This window comes from Phycodurus eques, chromosome 15 (genome assembly GCF_024500275.1).
Source record: "Phycodurus eques isolate BA_2022a chromosome 15, UOR_Pequ_1.1, whole genome shotgun sequence".
NCBI lineage: Eukaryota > Metazoa > Chordata > Actinopteri > Syngnathiformes > Syngnathidae > Phycodurus > Phycodurus eques.
Window position 1 is genome coordinate 8,349,157 of NC_084539.1, and position 18,097 is coordinate 8,367,253.

The following is an 18,097-nucleotide window of genomic DNA, read 5'->3' on the forward strand; positions in this document are numbered from 1 at the left end:
AATGAAAAATATATTTACACAATGGCTTTATCTATACATTGGGTAGGTTTTCTACACATTTCATGCATTTTTTTTGTGTAAATCTTGCATGAATATCTTGATTTTGGACAGCAAAGCCTCCTCGTCATTCCAACCAGAAGAACCCCAACAGGACTTTTCGAAATTAACTGACTGTCATGATCACCATGTATGGGCTGGGTCCAGATTGATATCCCATTCAGTCTCAAATAAGTTTTTTTCTTTTATTACTCTGTGAAAAAACAACATGGCATATACTGTAACATTATGACCCACAGTTATCCTACCATCGTGTACTGGAATCCAAAATACAGTAAAATACTGGTAAAATAAATTACCAACAGCAACTGTTAAATTATGGTAACATACTGTAATCTATATCATGTTAATTTACAGTGAAACTACATAACAGTAGACATACTGTTAAATTACGCTGATATACTGCAATCCATCATATGTAGTCTACTGATAAAATACATTTCATCAAAATACATTATTATGCTGTCAAAATCAAATTACAGTAAATGCACTGTAAAATAGCTGTAAATTACTGGCATTCCTGCTGCCAGTAATTTAAAGGTTTTTACGGTGAAATTCTTTAGAGTTTAATGATGTTTTTATCTTATCCAAATCTTTCTTTAATTCAAATTTTATTTTTCTCCCAAATTGGTTAATATCGGAGGAGTAAGACATTGTCAATTTTTATGTAAATGTTTTGTAAATTGGCACTACACCCAAAAAATATCGATAAATAAAATATTGATCAACCAATATTGGACAAGTTTAAGGCCATTTAGGCACAAAATTCTACTAAATGCTTGGGAATAGACCACACAGCTCTGAGGTTCCAGGTTTGAATCTTGGCTCCGGCCTTCTGTGTGGAGTTTGCATGCTCTCCCCGTACTTGCCCAGATTTTCTCTGTACACTCCATCTTCCACCCACATTACAATTACTGTACATGCATGTGAGGTTAATTAAAGATCAAATTGTTTTGATGTGTGAATGTGAGTGTGAATGGTTTTGTCGAAATGTGCGCTGTGATTGACTGGCAAAGAATCCAGGGTGTACCGTACCCTGCCTCTGGCCTAAAGGCAGCTGGAATAGCCTCCAGCTCACCCATAATGACAAAGTGCGCTTTTGAAAATGGGTGAATAAATTCTCAATTTAAACTGTACCACGTAAGCTAGCCGACGTAACACATTTTAGGTCTTTGCAAGTGGAGTTGAGGCTTCTGTCACACATAAACGCCTTTAATCCTTCCATCAGCATGTTCTTAGCAATGATGTTATGGGGTTAACCTGCCTCCTTGACCCCTCATTAGCCCCATCCCCCCCCCGACATCATACACACTGCAAGATTGCCGTGTTATGGAATGTTCTTTGTTTTGAGGATGAGGAAATACTTTTGACAGACCGTCCGACCGACCGGCTGAACGACCGCCAGATAGATAGATAGATAGATAGATAGATAGATAGATAGATAGATAGATAGATAGATAGATAGATAGATAGATAGATAGATAGATAGATAGATAGAGTACATACATACTGTACATACAGGTGCATTTCTGCAAAATAATTTTATGCTATTGTTAGCTCACAATGTTAATGAGTGAGTAACGATCGGTGGCACTAAGCTAACGAGGCTAGCTGCTCGTTGTTTGTGTCGGCGTTTTGCTATTGCATGGTGGTAATTGTCAATAGAGAGCAAGCCAGCTTTACAGGAACAGCGCCACTCCTTAACGTCCTTGTTTTATTTATTATTAATTGACACGAGAGGCGGAAGATACGTTAGAATTTAAAAAGCCGTGCGACACACACATCTCGTGGGCTATTGTTTTTTTACTACCATGAGGTAATTTGCTGCATAAATCACGGCGTGTTAAAAATGTTCCATCAGGGGCCGGTCGAGAGGGTCACAGCGTAAATCAGCATAAGTGATCGGATAGATTTTTTTTTTTTTTGACCCTCTTTCTGTTTATGTATGCTATCGTCGGAACACGCAATAACTCAGGTGTGGGGGAAGGCAAAGGCGCACAGTATGGGCATCCGGTCCCATCTCCGGGTCGCGCATTCGACAAAGTGATTGACCCTTCAATTGACCGCCGCTGACCGCTCAGACCAATATGGCTCCTGGTGGCTAGCGACGCTGCGACTCCTGTCGCAAGGTTTCTAACCTCGGTTTTAACAACTTGTATTGGCAAGTTCCTTCATAGGGCACCTCTCATTAGCATCGACCGCTCTCGCACTATGGTCTTGTGAAAATAAACACATAAAAACAAAGTTGCTCAATGAGACAAGTGATGGAGAAAACCGCCAAAATGTAGTTGTTCGTTTAGGGCATCGTTACACGCTAACAGACAACAACAGAGGAGAACAAGGTTCTCTTGTATTCACTTCGCAGTATAAGGAGAGAAATTTTATCTGAGAGGAGACTGCAGGCAGCCCCCGCTGACTTTGCGGGTGATGCCACCACAGAAAGGGACCAGGAAGTCCTGAGACTTAAAGGTCAGAGTGCAAGGGTTTTTATGGCGGTTGGCTAAAATTCATATTTGTATTATTACTGTTTAGTAATACATACACGTCGTTTACAGCAAGTTGTCAACCACATAAATTGGCTAAAAATCTGGTTTTAATGAGCACTCCCGAACATTCCTGATTTTGACACATCCTGGGCGTGCGAGCCGATTTGGTTTCAACTGTAACTGCAATGGGCTTTAGTACATTTCTAATGCTCAGTGCAGAATCACCACCAATAGTATAGTCGTAGTACATGCAAAAAAAGTCCGTACCAGCAACCTGTAGTGCCACACCCATTACCATGGCAGTCGCGGGGTCTGGGTTGAACATGTGATTGTCAAAGGGAAAATCGGTCGTACTGCAGCTAGATTCAGCCTGACTCAAACTATGCCCATGTACCCAATACTTTCTATTAAATATTCCCAAAAACATTTATTAAAGCATTTAAGTATGTCCTCATCCTCGAAACGAAAGTTACTTATACTTTCTCGGCAGAGGCCACAGATGTGTGCCAACCCTCCTGGGTGTTTATTTCAAGACACCTGTGCTTTAAATGAGTTTCACTTTTGCTACCTGTGCTTACCATTATTGAACACAAGTGCATCACAGTGATAAATCTGTTTTTAGTGGGTGGAAATATGTTCGCAAGTTGTGTCATGCTAGGTGGAAAGTGTTTCAATGTTCTACCAAAGGGGTGACCAATTCAATAAATGGGTTAAGAACTATTTGTGTTTAAAAATGTATTCAGGAACACTTTTCAAAATTTGCCGTGATAATATTAAATGTACTTTTTAGAAATAAAACCGCTCTCCTTTTTGATGAACGATGAACAGGCCTTCTATGCGCCTGTATTTTAATGTTGACATGATATTGGTACATAGTGTAAAAAGTTTGAGAACCACTGGTCTAATGTGTTTCCTGATTATACTCGCAGTGGATTAGTTTATATTGATTAAATTATCTCGGTCTGAAGTTAGTCTGTTAATAAATCAAATGTTTACAGCGAAGAATGAAAACTCTGGTTTTATTTGCATTTTTAATGAGGTCCCTCCAACATATTCTTCACATCAGAAACCTATTTTTCATTTGTGTTGTAAAACTTTCATCATAAAAAAACACCTAAAGGAAAACAAAATAAACAATTAAATTATGTGAAGTAACATCAAGGCACACCGACTCGTCCCTCTGCTTCATAATGCACCACACAGGCGTTTTGATTTAAAAACTTTCCATCATTAAAGACTCCCTCATCTTATTAGCCTGAATAATTGATTTAATTTGTCTCACACCAACTCCAGGAGCTGACCTCCACTTAGTTAATGAATTAATTGATTGAGCGTTCATGTGTGTGTGGGTGTGTGTGTGTGTGTGTGTGTGTGAGAGAGAGAGAGAGAGAGAGAGAGAGAGAGAACTTTGGCTCTAATCTGGCCCACTCGTGAAGCTGTAGCGGCCGTATTAAGTGGTGGCAGAGTAATTAAAGAGCAATTTTGGGCTCCCGAGGGCAAACAAAATGCAGATTTTTAACTACAAACGCAATGATTTGTCAAGTTATACGGTTCAAGTCAAAATCAGGGTTTAGGCAACAAGGTTCCCCGTGACGCTCGTGAGGATAAACGGTGAGGAGAATGGATGGACCTTGTATTTGAGATTATTAGTTTGTGCAGGTGTACCTAATGTTGTAGCCAGTGGCTTACTGCTCTTTTCCTTCTTTAGTCAAACACTTAAGTACTGTTCTCTATTGGATAAACAGCTCTCTCTAGTGGTGAGACAAATTGACACCAGGGAGTCCATTGATGGGATAATTAAATGTGTTTCTATTGCTGAGGGCAAAATGGTGCCCTCTGTACTCTCTGTAAAACAAAAATAATAACAATTCAATGATTTCGTTAAATGTATCAAATTATATTAAATTCATATATGAAATAAAGTACATGGCCCACAAGAAGATACTAATCTGGCCCCTTTTCATAATTTTCAGAATTTGTAATAAATGTAGTACATATGAGTATTAGGGCCATGCGGAAAAGAGAGAAATAAATTACACTAAGTGATTAAAGTCGTAAATTTATGAGAATAAAGGTTGTCAGAAGTATATTCTTTCCCATCCAATTTTATTATTGTAATATTATGACTTTAATCTAACAAATATGTGAATTTTTAGCTCTGAAATATAGAAATAAATGTTCCCTGAAGATTCCTTTTTTAATATACAAGTTCATGCTAGTAAAATTCACTTTAATCTCGAAAATATGATTGTATTCTTATAATACAACCTATAAAATACATATATAACTTATAAATATAAATTAAGAATTTAATCTCAATAAATATAACACTTTTAAAATTGTTATATTACTTTTTTTTCTAGAAAATCCAACTTTTTGTAGAAAATATTCTCTCGTAATATTACTGCTTTCTGAAGTTTTCAAATATACAACTTTTCTTCTAAAAATATTACCTTTATTTTCGTAAAATTATAATTTTAATTTTAAAAATGTAGAAAATGTCCCACTTTATTTTCGTACGATTATAACCTTTTCTCTCATTAATATATGACTTTAATCTCAAAGTGTACTTTTCATTTATTTATTTATTAATTTATTTTATTTTATTTTATTTTATTTTTTCCAGTGTGGCCCTACTCCCGTGGCCCTTTCAGGACTTAACAAAACCTGAAAAGGACTCCTGGTAGGGAAAAGAAAGGTTCCTCACCCTTGTTGTCGGGTAAGAACGCCCTCTATTGGACAGAGAAAGCACACTTCCCACGCTCCTCAGTCTGTTAACTTGGCTGCTATTCAAATTGATCCTGCAGTGAATTCCATTACTAAATCCAATCATCATCCCATAGGAAACGAGGACATATATTCAGTCCACTCGGGACAGCTTTATGTGCGTTTGATTAAACATCACAGTAATGTTTGTTTTTCTAATTTTGCACTGGCCCTTAAATCCTCAGCAGCAAAATGATCCTCTTTATATGTTTAATAAGCTCTTTATTTATGGGAGTCATGTGCACCTGTTGCCACCTGGCTCTCTGACAGATATCTGACACACGCACGTAAATCTGTTATTTGATATAGCACTAGTCTACTGTGCCTTAACACATGAATAGAATGCCTGCTGTTGATTTTTCCACTATTGAGGATACTTTATTCCCAATAAAGTGTTCACGAAGAGTATTTTTTTTACAACTTAAATTATTTGTGTTTGAATCTGCACAGATAGTAAGTGTAACAAAAACTAACAAAAATCTAGCTAAGTGTGTGTGTGTGTTTTCATACCTATTTAAATGTGTTTTTAAAAGAGGAAATTTTAAAACTATGAAACTATAAACATAAAGTAGAAGTATACCTCCTCAGTGAGGGCGTACGCTTCCTTTAAATCCGCAGTGCTGTCAACCCGAACTGTCGTACATTATTTTGCGACGTCGTCCGATGATTTCTGGCAAATTCATCTCTGCTGGCGAAAACATCCACGTCTGCCTTTAATAAAAATAACACAAGTAGCGCGCGTTCAAATGAAAAATAACAGTTAATAACGTGACACAGATAAAGGTTATTTTTACATGTCACAAGCATCTTTTTCAAGGTGGAAAAGGGCGCCGGAGGTTCCCGTGTAAGTATGCTCGATAGCTAGCTCGACAGATGGGAATGCTAAGCACAGCCTACTGTTCGGGCTACGATAGACATTTTTAATATGAACAAGTTATTTCACAAACTTGTGTTTTTCTACCGTTACTATGTTCTATCTGAGGAACCAGCCTCGCCTTTTGCTAACCAAAGTGTTGGACTATGTCAGCCTCTCGACAGTAAATATTCTCTTATTTCTGTAGTCCTCCATTGAAAGCAGACATTTGGAAACATCTACTTGTAGTTTGGAAAACAATTAGCACCATTTTTTCCTTATTATAGTTTACAGTCTAAACGGTAACTGAATCATAATCAACAGATGGAAAAAAATATTAATAGTTGAATCTATTACAAAAACAATTATTTGCACCCATAGTATGAATAACCTATAATTGACGCAGTTGAGCCCGAAACAGCCTCAGAAGTGTATATCACACTAGTATAAATTTTCATTAATCAGAAAAAGTAGCTCTCAGTTTAAAAAATGTTCTTAAAGTATTCGATACTGTCAGCCCTATTTCAAGTCTACTTCCCCCATTGAAATGAATGTAATTCCATTAATCAGCCCCGGGGGGGACAGCAGCAGTTTTTGTTACATGTTCATAATAAAGGAAATTGGCAATTGTATAATATAGATATTAAAACATAATCAAAGAGAATGTTAAGAAATAGACTGGTTTTATGAAGTGTACTTAAGCCAAAAGCCACACACACATACTGTTTGCATTCATACGATTGATAAATTATGGCCCAATTCATTGACTGCACCCGTGCAGCTCGGCAACAGGCTCTCCCCGTTTTGCTATTTAGCCACAGGTACATATTAAATTATAAATAATGTAAGTATTGTTGTAAAAAAAAAAAATGTATATTGTGTTGGTAAACCTTGGCAGTGGCCGGCTGGATCTCGCTGGATACCCGGAACCGTAATTTGTGTTGTGAAAGATCATGTAGTACAACGTGGCATTTTTGATTGGCCATTACATCTGTGAGGAAAACTAGTTGCCGACGTTCGGCCACCACAACATGGTCTCACTGTATGACAGTTCAGTCATGTTGCTCAATGTGCGGACGCCATGAGTCAAATTATTGCTCGTGACACAAAGCAAACAAATCAACCGGACAACAACTCGAGTCTAACTCAGAAAAACTCGGGGCATTCGTTAGTCAAGGCACCACTGTCCCCTTTAAAGATATGATACAAATTTTTTTTAATACATACTACCAAGTTAAATAACAAACTTATGTTTTCAGACTGTGGATTCTGCTAACAACAAGACATAGGTCACCACATGATGCAAACAGCGGCAGCCGCCCTGACAGGCAAGAAGACGTTCTACGACCGGGGGCTCCTGTAGCCCACCCATGCCCGTGATCCCCATCCCTCGGCGGGTGCGCAGCTTTCATGGCCCCCACACCACCTGCATGCACTCTGCGTGTGGCGCAGCGCACGCCACCAAGCTGGTGCGCAGTAAGTACAACAACTTTGAACTTTACGTGCGCTCGCGCTGCATCTACGGTTTCCTGCGCTTCCTGCTCTACTTCGGCTGCAGCCTGCTCACCGCCCTCCTGTGGGTGGCACTGTCGGCACTCTTCTTTGCACAGTACATCGGTGTGCGCGCCCTTCTGCGCCTGCAGTACAAACTGTCCGTCATTCTCTTCCTGCTCGGCCACCGGCGCCTAGACTTTGGCGCCATCAACGACCTGATCATCTACAGCATGCAGATCACCATGTTCATGGTGGGTGGACTCGGCTGGTGCTTCATGGTTTTTGTGGACATGTAGCCAGGATGAAGGCGAGGTGGCGTGAGCTCGCAGCGGACCTTTAATGTGCGTTTCTTTGGGGGTATCTGGGAATTTTCAGCATCACAAAGCTAGGTGTTTTTTTGTGTGTTGTGTGAAGTGTTAAAGGTCCCGTATTTTGGCTATTGAGACCTCGGTAGAGTGACTCTCTAACATGGACTTAGTATAAAAGTGTCAATATCATTTCAAAAAACACCTTGGGTTTCGTCATATGCGTGTCCAGAAAAGGCCCCTCTGACAGCTACTTCTGTTTCACCCAGTTTTGTATCTGCTTTGTCCATATTTGGCTAAGACCGCCCCCTTTCCTCTGATTGGTTGCCACCGTGTAGAAGATCTATTTGTGTGAGCACATATGTTTATGATAACAACACTGGCTCGGAAGCGGAAAGGGAATAAGCTTGAGAAATTCGAATGACCTGACTTCAGGCCTCTCGGCAGATGACGACGTCTGGAACTCAGGAATGCGTGGACGATTTTAATTCGTATTTCACGTTTACTGAGGCACCACAAAGACAATATTACATCCCAAATGCTAGAAAAGGTTGGTTTGGTAAAATATGTCCACTTTTACAAAGTACAAACTGTCTTTCATGTGTTTGTGGGTTAAATGTTTTGGGGATTTTTTATAATTGTTCTCTAGGGAGGAGGGGGGTTATTGCATGGTGGACCGGGTCATTGCTCTCAAGGGCCGGAGTGGCCCACAGGCCTTAGATTGCCCACCCATGCTATCAGCACCCACTGAATGCCAAGAAGAAGAAAAAAAGATTTTATGTGCATTAAAACTCATTCTTTACTGGAATAAAACGTCTTAAGTCTCTGTCATTTGTGTGTTGTTCGACTGTAATAAGAGTAGAACAAAGTGCAAATGTGTGTACAAAGTACAATGCAACAAATGGGGGAATTTTGAGGTGAAACATTCACGATCTCTTGCTAGACTTGTCAGTGAGCATCAAAATATTTTTTTGTAATGCCCACAGAACGGGGGATGGAGTGGAAAGCTTCTGGCTGGCTGTTCAGTACAATGTGCGCAACACATTTGTATTATATTAAATTTAAATTGAAGCATAACATGTCTTGGCATCGAACCGAAACCACACTTCTACCTGTAAAACGCCACTTGTTGACAGTATCGCTCTGTATCAAATGGTGTGTAGGTTTACTTAAGTTTACTTCTTCTATGCAGCGCTTAACTTTTGTTTACACTTGTATGACTTCAAAATACAAATGCCTGATGGTGACCAAATTTTCTCAAAAAACAAACTTACTGCTAATATAAAGTATCAATTTCTAATTTACTTTGTGATCATCCACTTTTATGCATTTTTTGTTAAATATGAATGAAGGCCTACTTAATAGAAATATGCTTCTATATGTGTCTCCGGTCTGTTTAAAGATGTGAGCTTTACATGCTTTATCCTTCTCACATGTCACATGCTTTGAAAGCAAAGGCCATCTTTGAGCGGACGACTGCGTAAAGCTGCATGTGATTGATGTGTGCTGTGTCATCATGTGACCACTTTTATGCATTTTTTGTTAAATATGAATGAAGGCCTACTTAATAGAAATATGCTTCTATATGTGTCTCCGGTCTGTTTAAAGATGTGAGCTGTACATGCTTTATCCTTCTCACATGTCACATGCTTTGAAAGCAAAGGCCATCTTTGAGCGGACGACTGCGTAAAGCTGCATGTGATTGATGTGTGCTGTGTCATCATGTGATGCATGTGAGCAATCAGCCGAAGGTACAGAAAGCACCATGATAAAGACATTTCATGTCTTTAAAATGATGTGTATAACCATGTTAAAGACATTTCATGTCTTTAAAATGATGTGAAAAAGTATACAATGCCAGTTGTTGTTGAATCAATGTTTTAATGACTCCAGAAATTAAATGCACCCAATACATTTCCAAACTAAAGTGTTTGTCTGCTCAAATTGCCTGTGAAAGACAGCATTTGGTGCAAAGCCCCTTTCACGCCGTTACAATGTATTACATTTAGACAAACAGAAACAACAGCTTTCATGTAGTATTTATCTGACACTGTCTGCCCAAATGTGGATATTTCAGCTCACTTATAACTTGAGAAAACACCGTGCAGTAAATTGCAATATTTTTTTTTTTTTTAGTTTGTGCTACTTACTGATTGATGTTCCTGCTGTGGTTAAAAAAAATCACAAGTTACTATTTACTCAGTACATGGAGTAATTATTTCACTGTGTACTTTTTACACTTTTTTGGAGGACTACTATTTCCTTTTACTTTTGTCACATTATTGTCAAGTAACAGTACTCTTACTTGAGTACAATCTTTGACTACTCTACCCACCTCTCGAGCGGACGTCCTCTATTGCTACTCATATGTTTAAGCAACATTACTGCTCATCAGATCAGCCAGTGTCGTATTTGTTGCACTGGTCTTTTGTATTTTGGCATTGAGGTGCTACAGGTCGTGGCCCTGGTTGCGGTCCCAGCGGAACCGCGAAGCACATGTAACATCGCCGACAAGAGTTGATCCACTAGTACATCTTGTATTAATTAGGAAACGCAGCTACAATTATCTAATTAGTTTACAGATGTTAATGTTAAATGGATTAAGCGACAGAGCAATGTTAGGGATTATGTCACAACACAGAATGAACGAACGTCAAATTCAGAAATGGCCAATAAAAACAGAAAAATATTGTACTTAATATTTTCCTGGAGAATGCATTTGGGATTAGTCTTTGAAATTGGTAATAGTGAAACATGAAGTCAAACAGACTATTATTATCAATTATTTTCCAGAATGAGAGCGCTTAAAGAGGAGGAAGCTATTCATGTGGCACAGCTTCAAGCAGGCATCAGGCACAGGTAGAGATGGGCCTGGCTCAAATTGAAGGCCAGTACAAAAAAAAGCACAGAAATTAGGCAAATTTAATTTAAATCCTAAATTTGTACATCAACACGTACTTGAGCAGTGTAAACAAGTTTTTCTGCGTGAATTTGTAATTTTGTATAAAGCCTTATTGTACTTCAGTCTTTCAGATTCCTTAATTTATATTAAAATCGAAACAATTCTCTGCAGGGGCCCAGGGGAACCCCCCCTTCAATGTTTTTGTTTTATTTTTTTGTCACCTTTTTCATGCCTTTGGTATTTGCATGTCTGGGTGTGGTGTCGGAGCTGTAACTGAGGCAGAACAGCCTGCGAAAGCCACATTTGTCCTCAGGGTGACAAAGATGACCTGACAATTTTCTACCTTCTGAGGTAACATCAAAACTTTGGAACAGAGGCACGATGTTCCTATATACAGCGGCTGAAATAAGTATTACATTTTTCTCACTAAATATATTTCCAAAGGTGCTATTGACATGAAGATTTCACCAGATGTTGGAAACAACCCAATTAATCCATAAATATGTACCCGTCCTCGTGCTGGTGCCTCTCTACACAGCTCTGCGTTGTGTTAGATGGTGGGTTGTGATGGGGTTAGTACGGAGAGAAAGGGGCACGGTACACAGGTGTTCGGGATTGTGGTTCAGACTGAGGCAGTTTTATTCCTTCCAAACAAACGGAGAATCCTTTTCAGTTCCAAATAAAAAATAATTAACATAAAATATTAAGTAAAGTGTGACATGTAAAAAAATAGGCATTCAATATTTTGATTACATGTCAATTTCTAGAAGTCAATGATAAACACAAAATACAACATCCACAGGGTTCGGCCTCAAAACCCATTCACGCATATTAATACTTACCTAAATTGAACAATGAAATAAAGACATACTATGGATGGCTTGTAAAATTTTACGGATGGTATTAGCAGCAAAGCTCACCTTCCAAACAAACAGAGGAGAATGCCACAAGATGGCTACCTGCATCTACCTGCTACCCTACGGGAGCTTAAAAGTGTCAAAACAAAACAAATTACTGAAGTTCTCACAAAGAATAATAAATAAACAGTGACACCTTTTGGCAGCTTCTACCTACCACTTTACACATACAAAGAAAGTAGAACAAATAAGAAGAAATTAAGTTGTGTGTAATAATGTGAAATGACACAGGGAAAAAGTATTGAACACGTCAACTGGTATTTATTTAATATTTTTACAAATCCTTTGTTTGCAATGACAGCTTCAAGACCCGACCTGTATGGAGAAACTCGTTGCGTGCATTCCTCTGGTGTGATTTTGGCCCATTCCTCCACACAAGTAGTCTTCAAATCTTGAAGGTTCTGTGGGCTTCTTTTATGGACCTTGAGTTTCAGTTCTTTCCATAGATTTTCGATTGGATTCAAGTCAGGTGATTGGCTGGGGCATTCTAGCAGCTTCATTTATTTTCTTTGGAAGTAATTTCGAGTTTCCTTGGCAGTATGTTTTGCATCATTATCCTGGTGAAATGTCCATCCTCATTTAATTTTTGTCATCCTCGTAGATTTTGTCAAGAATGTCTCGGTACATTTGCCCTTCCTTCAATAATGTGAAGTTTACCAGTACCATTTGCTGGAAATCAGCCCCACACCACACCTCCGAATTTCACTGTTGGTATGGTGTTTTTAGGGTGATGTGCAGTGTCATTTCTCTTCCAAACGTGGTGTGCATTATGGCATTCAAACAGTTCAATTTTGCTCTCATCCGACCAGACTATATTCTCCCAGTATTTAACTGGCTTGTCCAAATGTTGTTCAGCAAACTTTAAGCGCACTTTGACATATTTTTTTATTACTATTTTATTTTATTTTTATTTTTTTTTCCTCCAGCAATGGGGTCTTGCGTGGTGAGCGTGCATACAGGCCACGGCAGTGCAGTGCATTACTCACCATTTTCCTTGTGACAACAGTACCTGCTAATTCCAGGTCTTTTTGAAGCTCTCCACTGTCTTTAGTTAGTGTCAACTGTTTATATCCCCTTTACACTGCCTCTAAACGCAGAAATTTTTCCAACGGAGAACAAAATCAACCCGCGAGATTTTCACCTTCAAGTGTAGTAGGTGGAACGAGACCTGTGATTAAAAGCCTTTTTATGCATTGTGTTAAAACAGTAATTTTCTCACCTTTTTCCAAATGTTGATGTTCTGTATTTAATGCCATGCACCGCCATGGGATGGGGGGCCAAAGTTCATCACTTCTGCAGCCAATGTTGTAGCTGAACGAGTTCAATGAATGAAAGTTCATGAAGTAGTTAATATTTTGGGCGAACGTGAACTGAACTTAGTTAATTTCTGCCTGATGAACGTTACTAAGACCGCGTTCTTTCTGGCGTGTGTGAAAGTTTTTTGAACGAAAGTTAAATTTCATTCATGACCTCCCGGTTTTGTAAGGGACTTCCAGGACAAAATTCGGTTGACACACTATATACGAACCTTGATATGATGGATAAAAACGCCAGATTTGGCAACTCATTCAGTGCGGTAAGCACCGATTGAGCGAGGTACGTTCAGTGACACTACGTAAATGGGAGTGAATGTGTTCTTTGGTACATAATTGTAAAAATTCATTCATTCATCTTCCGCACCGCTTATCCTCACTAGGGTTGCGGGCAATTGTAAATATTGATTAGGAAAAATATTATTTGTATTAGAATGCTTTCGTTGAAACACTGTACGGTCACATGCATATGGATTATAAGAATTGATAAGATAAAAGTATTTTGTTAATTTAGTCAGCCAGAGGCGGCATGGTGGATGACTGGTTAGCACATTTGCCTCACAGTTCTGAGAACCAGGTTTCAAATCCTGGCCTCGCCTGTGTGGAGTTTGCATGTTCCCGTGCCTGTGTGGGTTTTCTCCAGGCAGTCCGGTTTGCTCCCACATCCCTGTTTTTGTTTTACAGTAATTCCTTATTTTAAAAAAGACCATTCAAGCAACAGGTTAATGGGTGGCAACAATGGAAAAATTACATGCCAGTAGGCCTATTTTGTGGGAAATATCCCATCAGCAATATATTTAAAAAAAAAAAGAACTATGAACTTGTTAATTTTTTTAATGTGAACTTAGTTCAAAATTTTGAATTATGAACTATGTTTTGAACTGGTTCATTTTTGGAACAGTGAACTGAACTTTGAACTAGTTTGTATAGAAAATGAACTTTCCCATTGCTGTATCAGGACCTGTCTCCCGATTCTCACTAAATTCAACTTCATTGGTGTCTTCCTATTCATTGTTTACTGTATCGGATTAAACAACAGAGCTAGTGTTGGCCAGTGACATTTACACAGTTGTGTACATATAATGTCTTTTATTTTATATTTAATAAACAGATGGAAAAAGGCCGGCGGGTCTGGTGAATGGATCGACTGTACAGCTGTGTCATAAGAAACGCTCCAAATGCATCTGCACTTGCGGGTGAACCGTTCCGTCCACTGCTCTTCACGTTACCATTAGTGCCTCATGCAAATATTTCCTATGAAGGCGGTGTGAAAGGGGCTTCTGACTGACTTCTCACATACACACACACACACACACACACAGACTTCACAACCACCGGAGTTCCTGCCAAGCATAACAATGACAATGGCTGCATCCCAATCACCTTATATAGCCTCCCAGTCGGTTTACAGCGAGGCCATTTAATTCCTCTGAGGGTCAACCAAAATATTTTTTTTCTTTAATATCCATCCATCCATTTTGCATACTGCTTGTCCTTATATTTACGTGTGAATGTGAGTGCAAATGGTTGTTTGTTTATATGTGCCCTGTGATTGGCTGGCGACCAGTTCTGGGTGTACCCCACCTCTCGCCCGAAGATAGCTGGGATAGAAGATAAGTGGTACGGAAAATAGATGGATGGATGTTTATATACTGTATTTCAATATGTTAACTATTATTTCTGTTGATGGATAAAAACACCTTTACATTAAAGTTTAATTGGATTGATTTGTGATTTGCATTTTTAGATCCCCACAGTCATAGTACAGAAAGTATTCAGACCCCCTTAACATTTTCACTCTTTGTTATATTGCAGCCATTTGGTAAAATCATTTAAGTTATTTTTGTTTCCTCATTAATGTACACACAGCACCCCATATTGACAGAAAAAAATTAAATTGTTCAAATTTTTGCAGATTAAAAAAGAAAAACTGAAATGTCACACAGCCATAAGTATTCAGACACTTTGCTCAGTATTTAATAATATACTAATACAGCCATGAGTCTTGGGGAATGATGCAACAAGTTTTTCACACCTGGATTTGGGGATCCTCTGCCATTCTTGAGCCTCTCCAGTTCTGTTAGGTTGGATGGTGAACGTTGGTGGACAGCCATTTTCAGATCTCTCCAGAGATGCTCAATATGGTTTAAGTCAGGGCTCTGGCTGGGCCATTCAATAACAGTCACGGAGTTGTTCTGAGGCCACTCCTTCGTTATTTTAGCTGTGTGCTTAGGGTCATTGTCTTGTTGGAAGGTGAACCTTTGGCCCAGTCTGAGGTCCTGAGCGCTCTGGGGTAGGTTTTCATCCAGGATATCCCTTTACTTGGCCGCATTCATCTTTCTTTCAATTGCAACCGGTCGTCCTGTCCCTGCAGCTGAAAAACACCCCCACAGCATGATTCTGCCACCACCATGCTTCACTGTTGGGACTGTATTGGACAGGTGATGAGCAGTGCCTGGTTTTCTCCTCACATACCGCTGAGAATTAAGGCCAAAAAGTTCTATCTTGGTCTCATCAGACCAGAGAATCTTTTTCTTGCCATCTTGGAGTCCTTCAGGTGTTATTTTTTTAGCAAACTCCATGCGGGCTTTCATGTCTCTGGCACTGAGGAGAGGCTTCCGTCAGGCCACTCTGCCATAAAGCCCTGACTGGTGGAGGGCTGCAGTGATGGTGGACTTTCTAGAACTTTCGCCCATCTCCCGACTGGATCTTTGGAGCTCAACCACAGTGATCTTTGGGTTCTTTTTTAACTCTCTCACCAAGGCTCTTCTCCCCGATTGCTCAGTTTGGCCAGACGGCCAGCTCTAGGAAGGATTCTGGTCGTCCCAAATGTCTTCCATTTAAGGATTATGGAGGCTACTGTGCTCTTAGGAACTTGAAGTGCACCAGAATTGTTTTTGTAACCTTGGCCAGATCTGTGCCTTGCCACAATTCTATCTCTTCAGGCAGTTCCTTTGACCTCATGATTCTAATTTGCTCAGACATGCACTGTGAACTGTAAGGTCTTATATAGACAGGTGTGTGGTTTTCCTTATCAAGTCCAATCAGTATAATCAAACGCATATGGACTCCAATGAAGGTGTAGAACCATCTCAAGGATGATGAGAAGAAATGGACAGTACCCAAGTTAAATGTGAGTGCCACAGCAAAGGGTCTGAATACTTATGATTGTGTGATATTTCAGTTTTTCTTTTTTAATAAATCTGAAAAAATGTCAATTCAGTTTTTTTCTGTCAATATGGGGTGCTATGTGTACATTAATGAGGAAAAAAATAACTTAAATGAATTTAACAAATGGCTGCAATATAACAAAGAGTGACGCCGCCTTGATTCAAAACATCAGAAAATAGGCAGAAATTTTGATCAGTTTTCCTCAGTCCAACTGATGCCCGTGAAATTCTAGTTTTATTTAAAACAAAAGACAATTTGACTACTTTCATGGAGCACTAAGGACATCAACGTATTTACACGAGAGGCTGAAATCTGAAGATTTTGACTTTCTAAAATAATAATATAAACAAAAGTTGGAAAACTTGTCTTGTCTTTTCCTTTCCTTTTTGTGTTCAATAGACTTGTTGGCAAGAACGATGTCTAACTGAATTTTTGTGGTCAGAGGTGCCAATGGACATTTAATTACAGTATCTGGCGACTTATGCTTTACTGTCTTTGTGTTTCCCTCAACCAGAGTTTTACAGTTTGCTTATTTTGTTCATTGGCCACAATGGAGAGCAGCAAGGTGAATGCAAGAGGATGATCATTTGCTCATAAATGTTAGCTTACTCCTGAACAATTTGTCCCCCTACTTCTGTAATGATGGCTACGCCCCTGTTAGGCAGTCGCTAGCTAATCATGTCGTTTGACATAATAAGCTTTGTGCCGACTGTACATGAACTCAACAACAACAGTATTGGTGATCATGAAGTCATGCCTCATTCATTATCATTTCCTCTTTTTCCTGAAAAACAGAAGTTGACCTCTCAGGATAACTTGTGTTTCGTGCCATGTCATAACTATTTCACTTTTTTTTTTTTTTTTTACCCTGCTAACACGGGAATGCTGCGTAAAGGTTAGTGAATATGGCTCACTGCTTCATGAAAGTTAGAAAATATGATTGTAAAGTAAAAGTGGCAGTACCAAAAGCTTATGTCATATATTTTCATGAATGTATATCATTGTTCCAAGTGAAAAGTTCAAATATTCTTAAATAAAAAATAAAATCTAATTGACTTCAAAAAAAAAATATTGCATTCAATTAAATAAAATACAGTTAAAAGTAAACAATAGAAACTATGTGGAAAGTAAAATGAAATTAAATAGAAGTAAAATATAAGATGAAATTGGGATGTAATTAAATCAAGTATTCTTAGTGTAAAATGAAAAATAAATCAAATTAAGCTGCAATTTAAAATGTCCAATGTCATTAAAAGTTACAAAAAAATCGTTTTGATTGCTGCTCAAAAGGTTGTGCAACAAAATATAAAGTTAAGGGTGCCATCATTTTTGTCAAGGCCTGTCTCATGAGTTTGTTTTTAAAAATAATTATGTTCGACCACAATTCAAATATAATGTCTGATATTCATTTGTTATTTTTCATTAAATTGTATTTATTATTACTTTTGTCATATTCGAGTTATTTCCGTGACCACTGTGGGTTTTTCTTTTATCAGAGGGATACCAACAATTTTTACCACACGCACACACACACACACTGCCAGGACCCCCTTGTGGACCCTCCTCCATACAGTTACTGTGCAATACTGTAGTTAAGACAGCAGCATCAGCAACACTCGCTGCACAATGAAAACGAGCAAGGATTCACGACACAGAGCACAATCTACACTTTTGGTTCGACAACACGATAAAAAGAAAAACCAACAGGTGAGTAAAACACACTGACAACTATTATTATGGGGAACCAAAAACCTTCAAACACTACGATTGACACGCATTTACAGCATGTAAAACCGGGAAGTCTGCGTCCACTTCTCTTGTTGCGACAGTACG

General features: G+C 38.8%; 2 protein-coding genes across 2 annotated transcripts in view; both read left to right on the top strand.

Moving 5' to 3' along the window:
* Positions 1-5,972: 5,972 nt before the first annotated feature.
* On the top strand, positions 5,973-8,774 carry LOC133413915 (transmembrane protein 250). The gene is made up of 2 exons (XM_061698845.1): positions 5,973-6,153; positions 7,422-8,774. Exon 2 carries the CDS (start codon positions 7,533-7,535, stop codon positions 7,950-7,952), a length of 420 nt encoding a protein of 139 aa, XP_061554829.1. The 5' UTR covers positions 5,973-6,153; positions 7,422-7,532; the 3' UTR covers positions 7,953-8,774.
* Positions 8,775-17,139: 8,365 nt separating this feature from the next.
* The window catches only part of LOC133413577 (nucleus accumbens-associated protein 2), a 95,038-nt gene continuing 94,080 nt past the window's right edge, over positions 17,140-18,097 (top strand). Inside the window, exon 1 of the mRNA XM_061698135.1 lies at positions 17,140-17,159. The gene's annotated coding sequence lies outside the window, so the exon portion shown is untranslated. The remainder of the gene's footprint in view (positions 17,160-18,097) is intronic.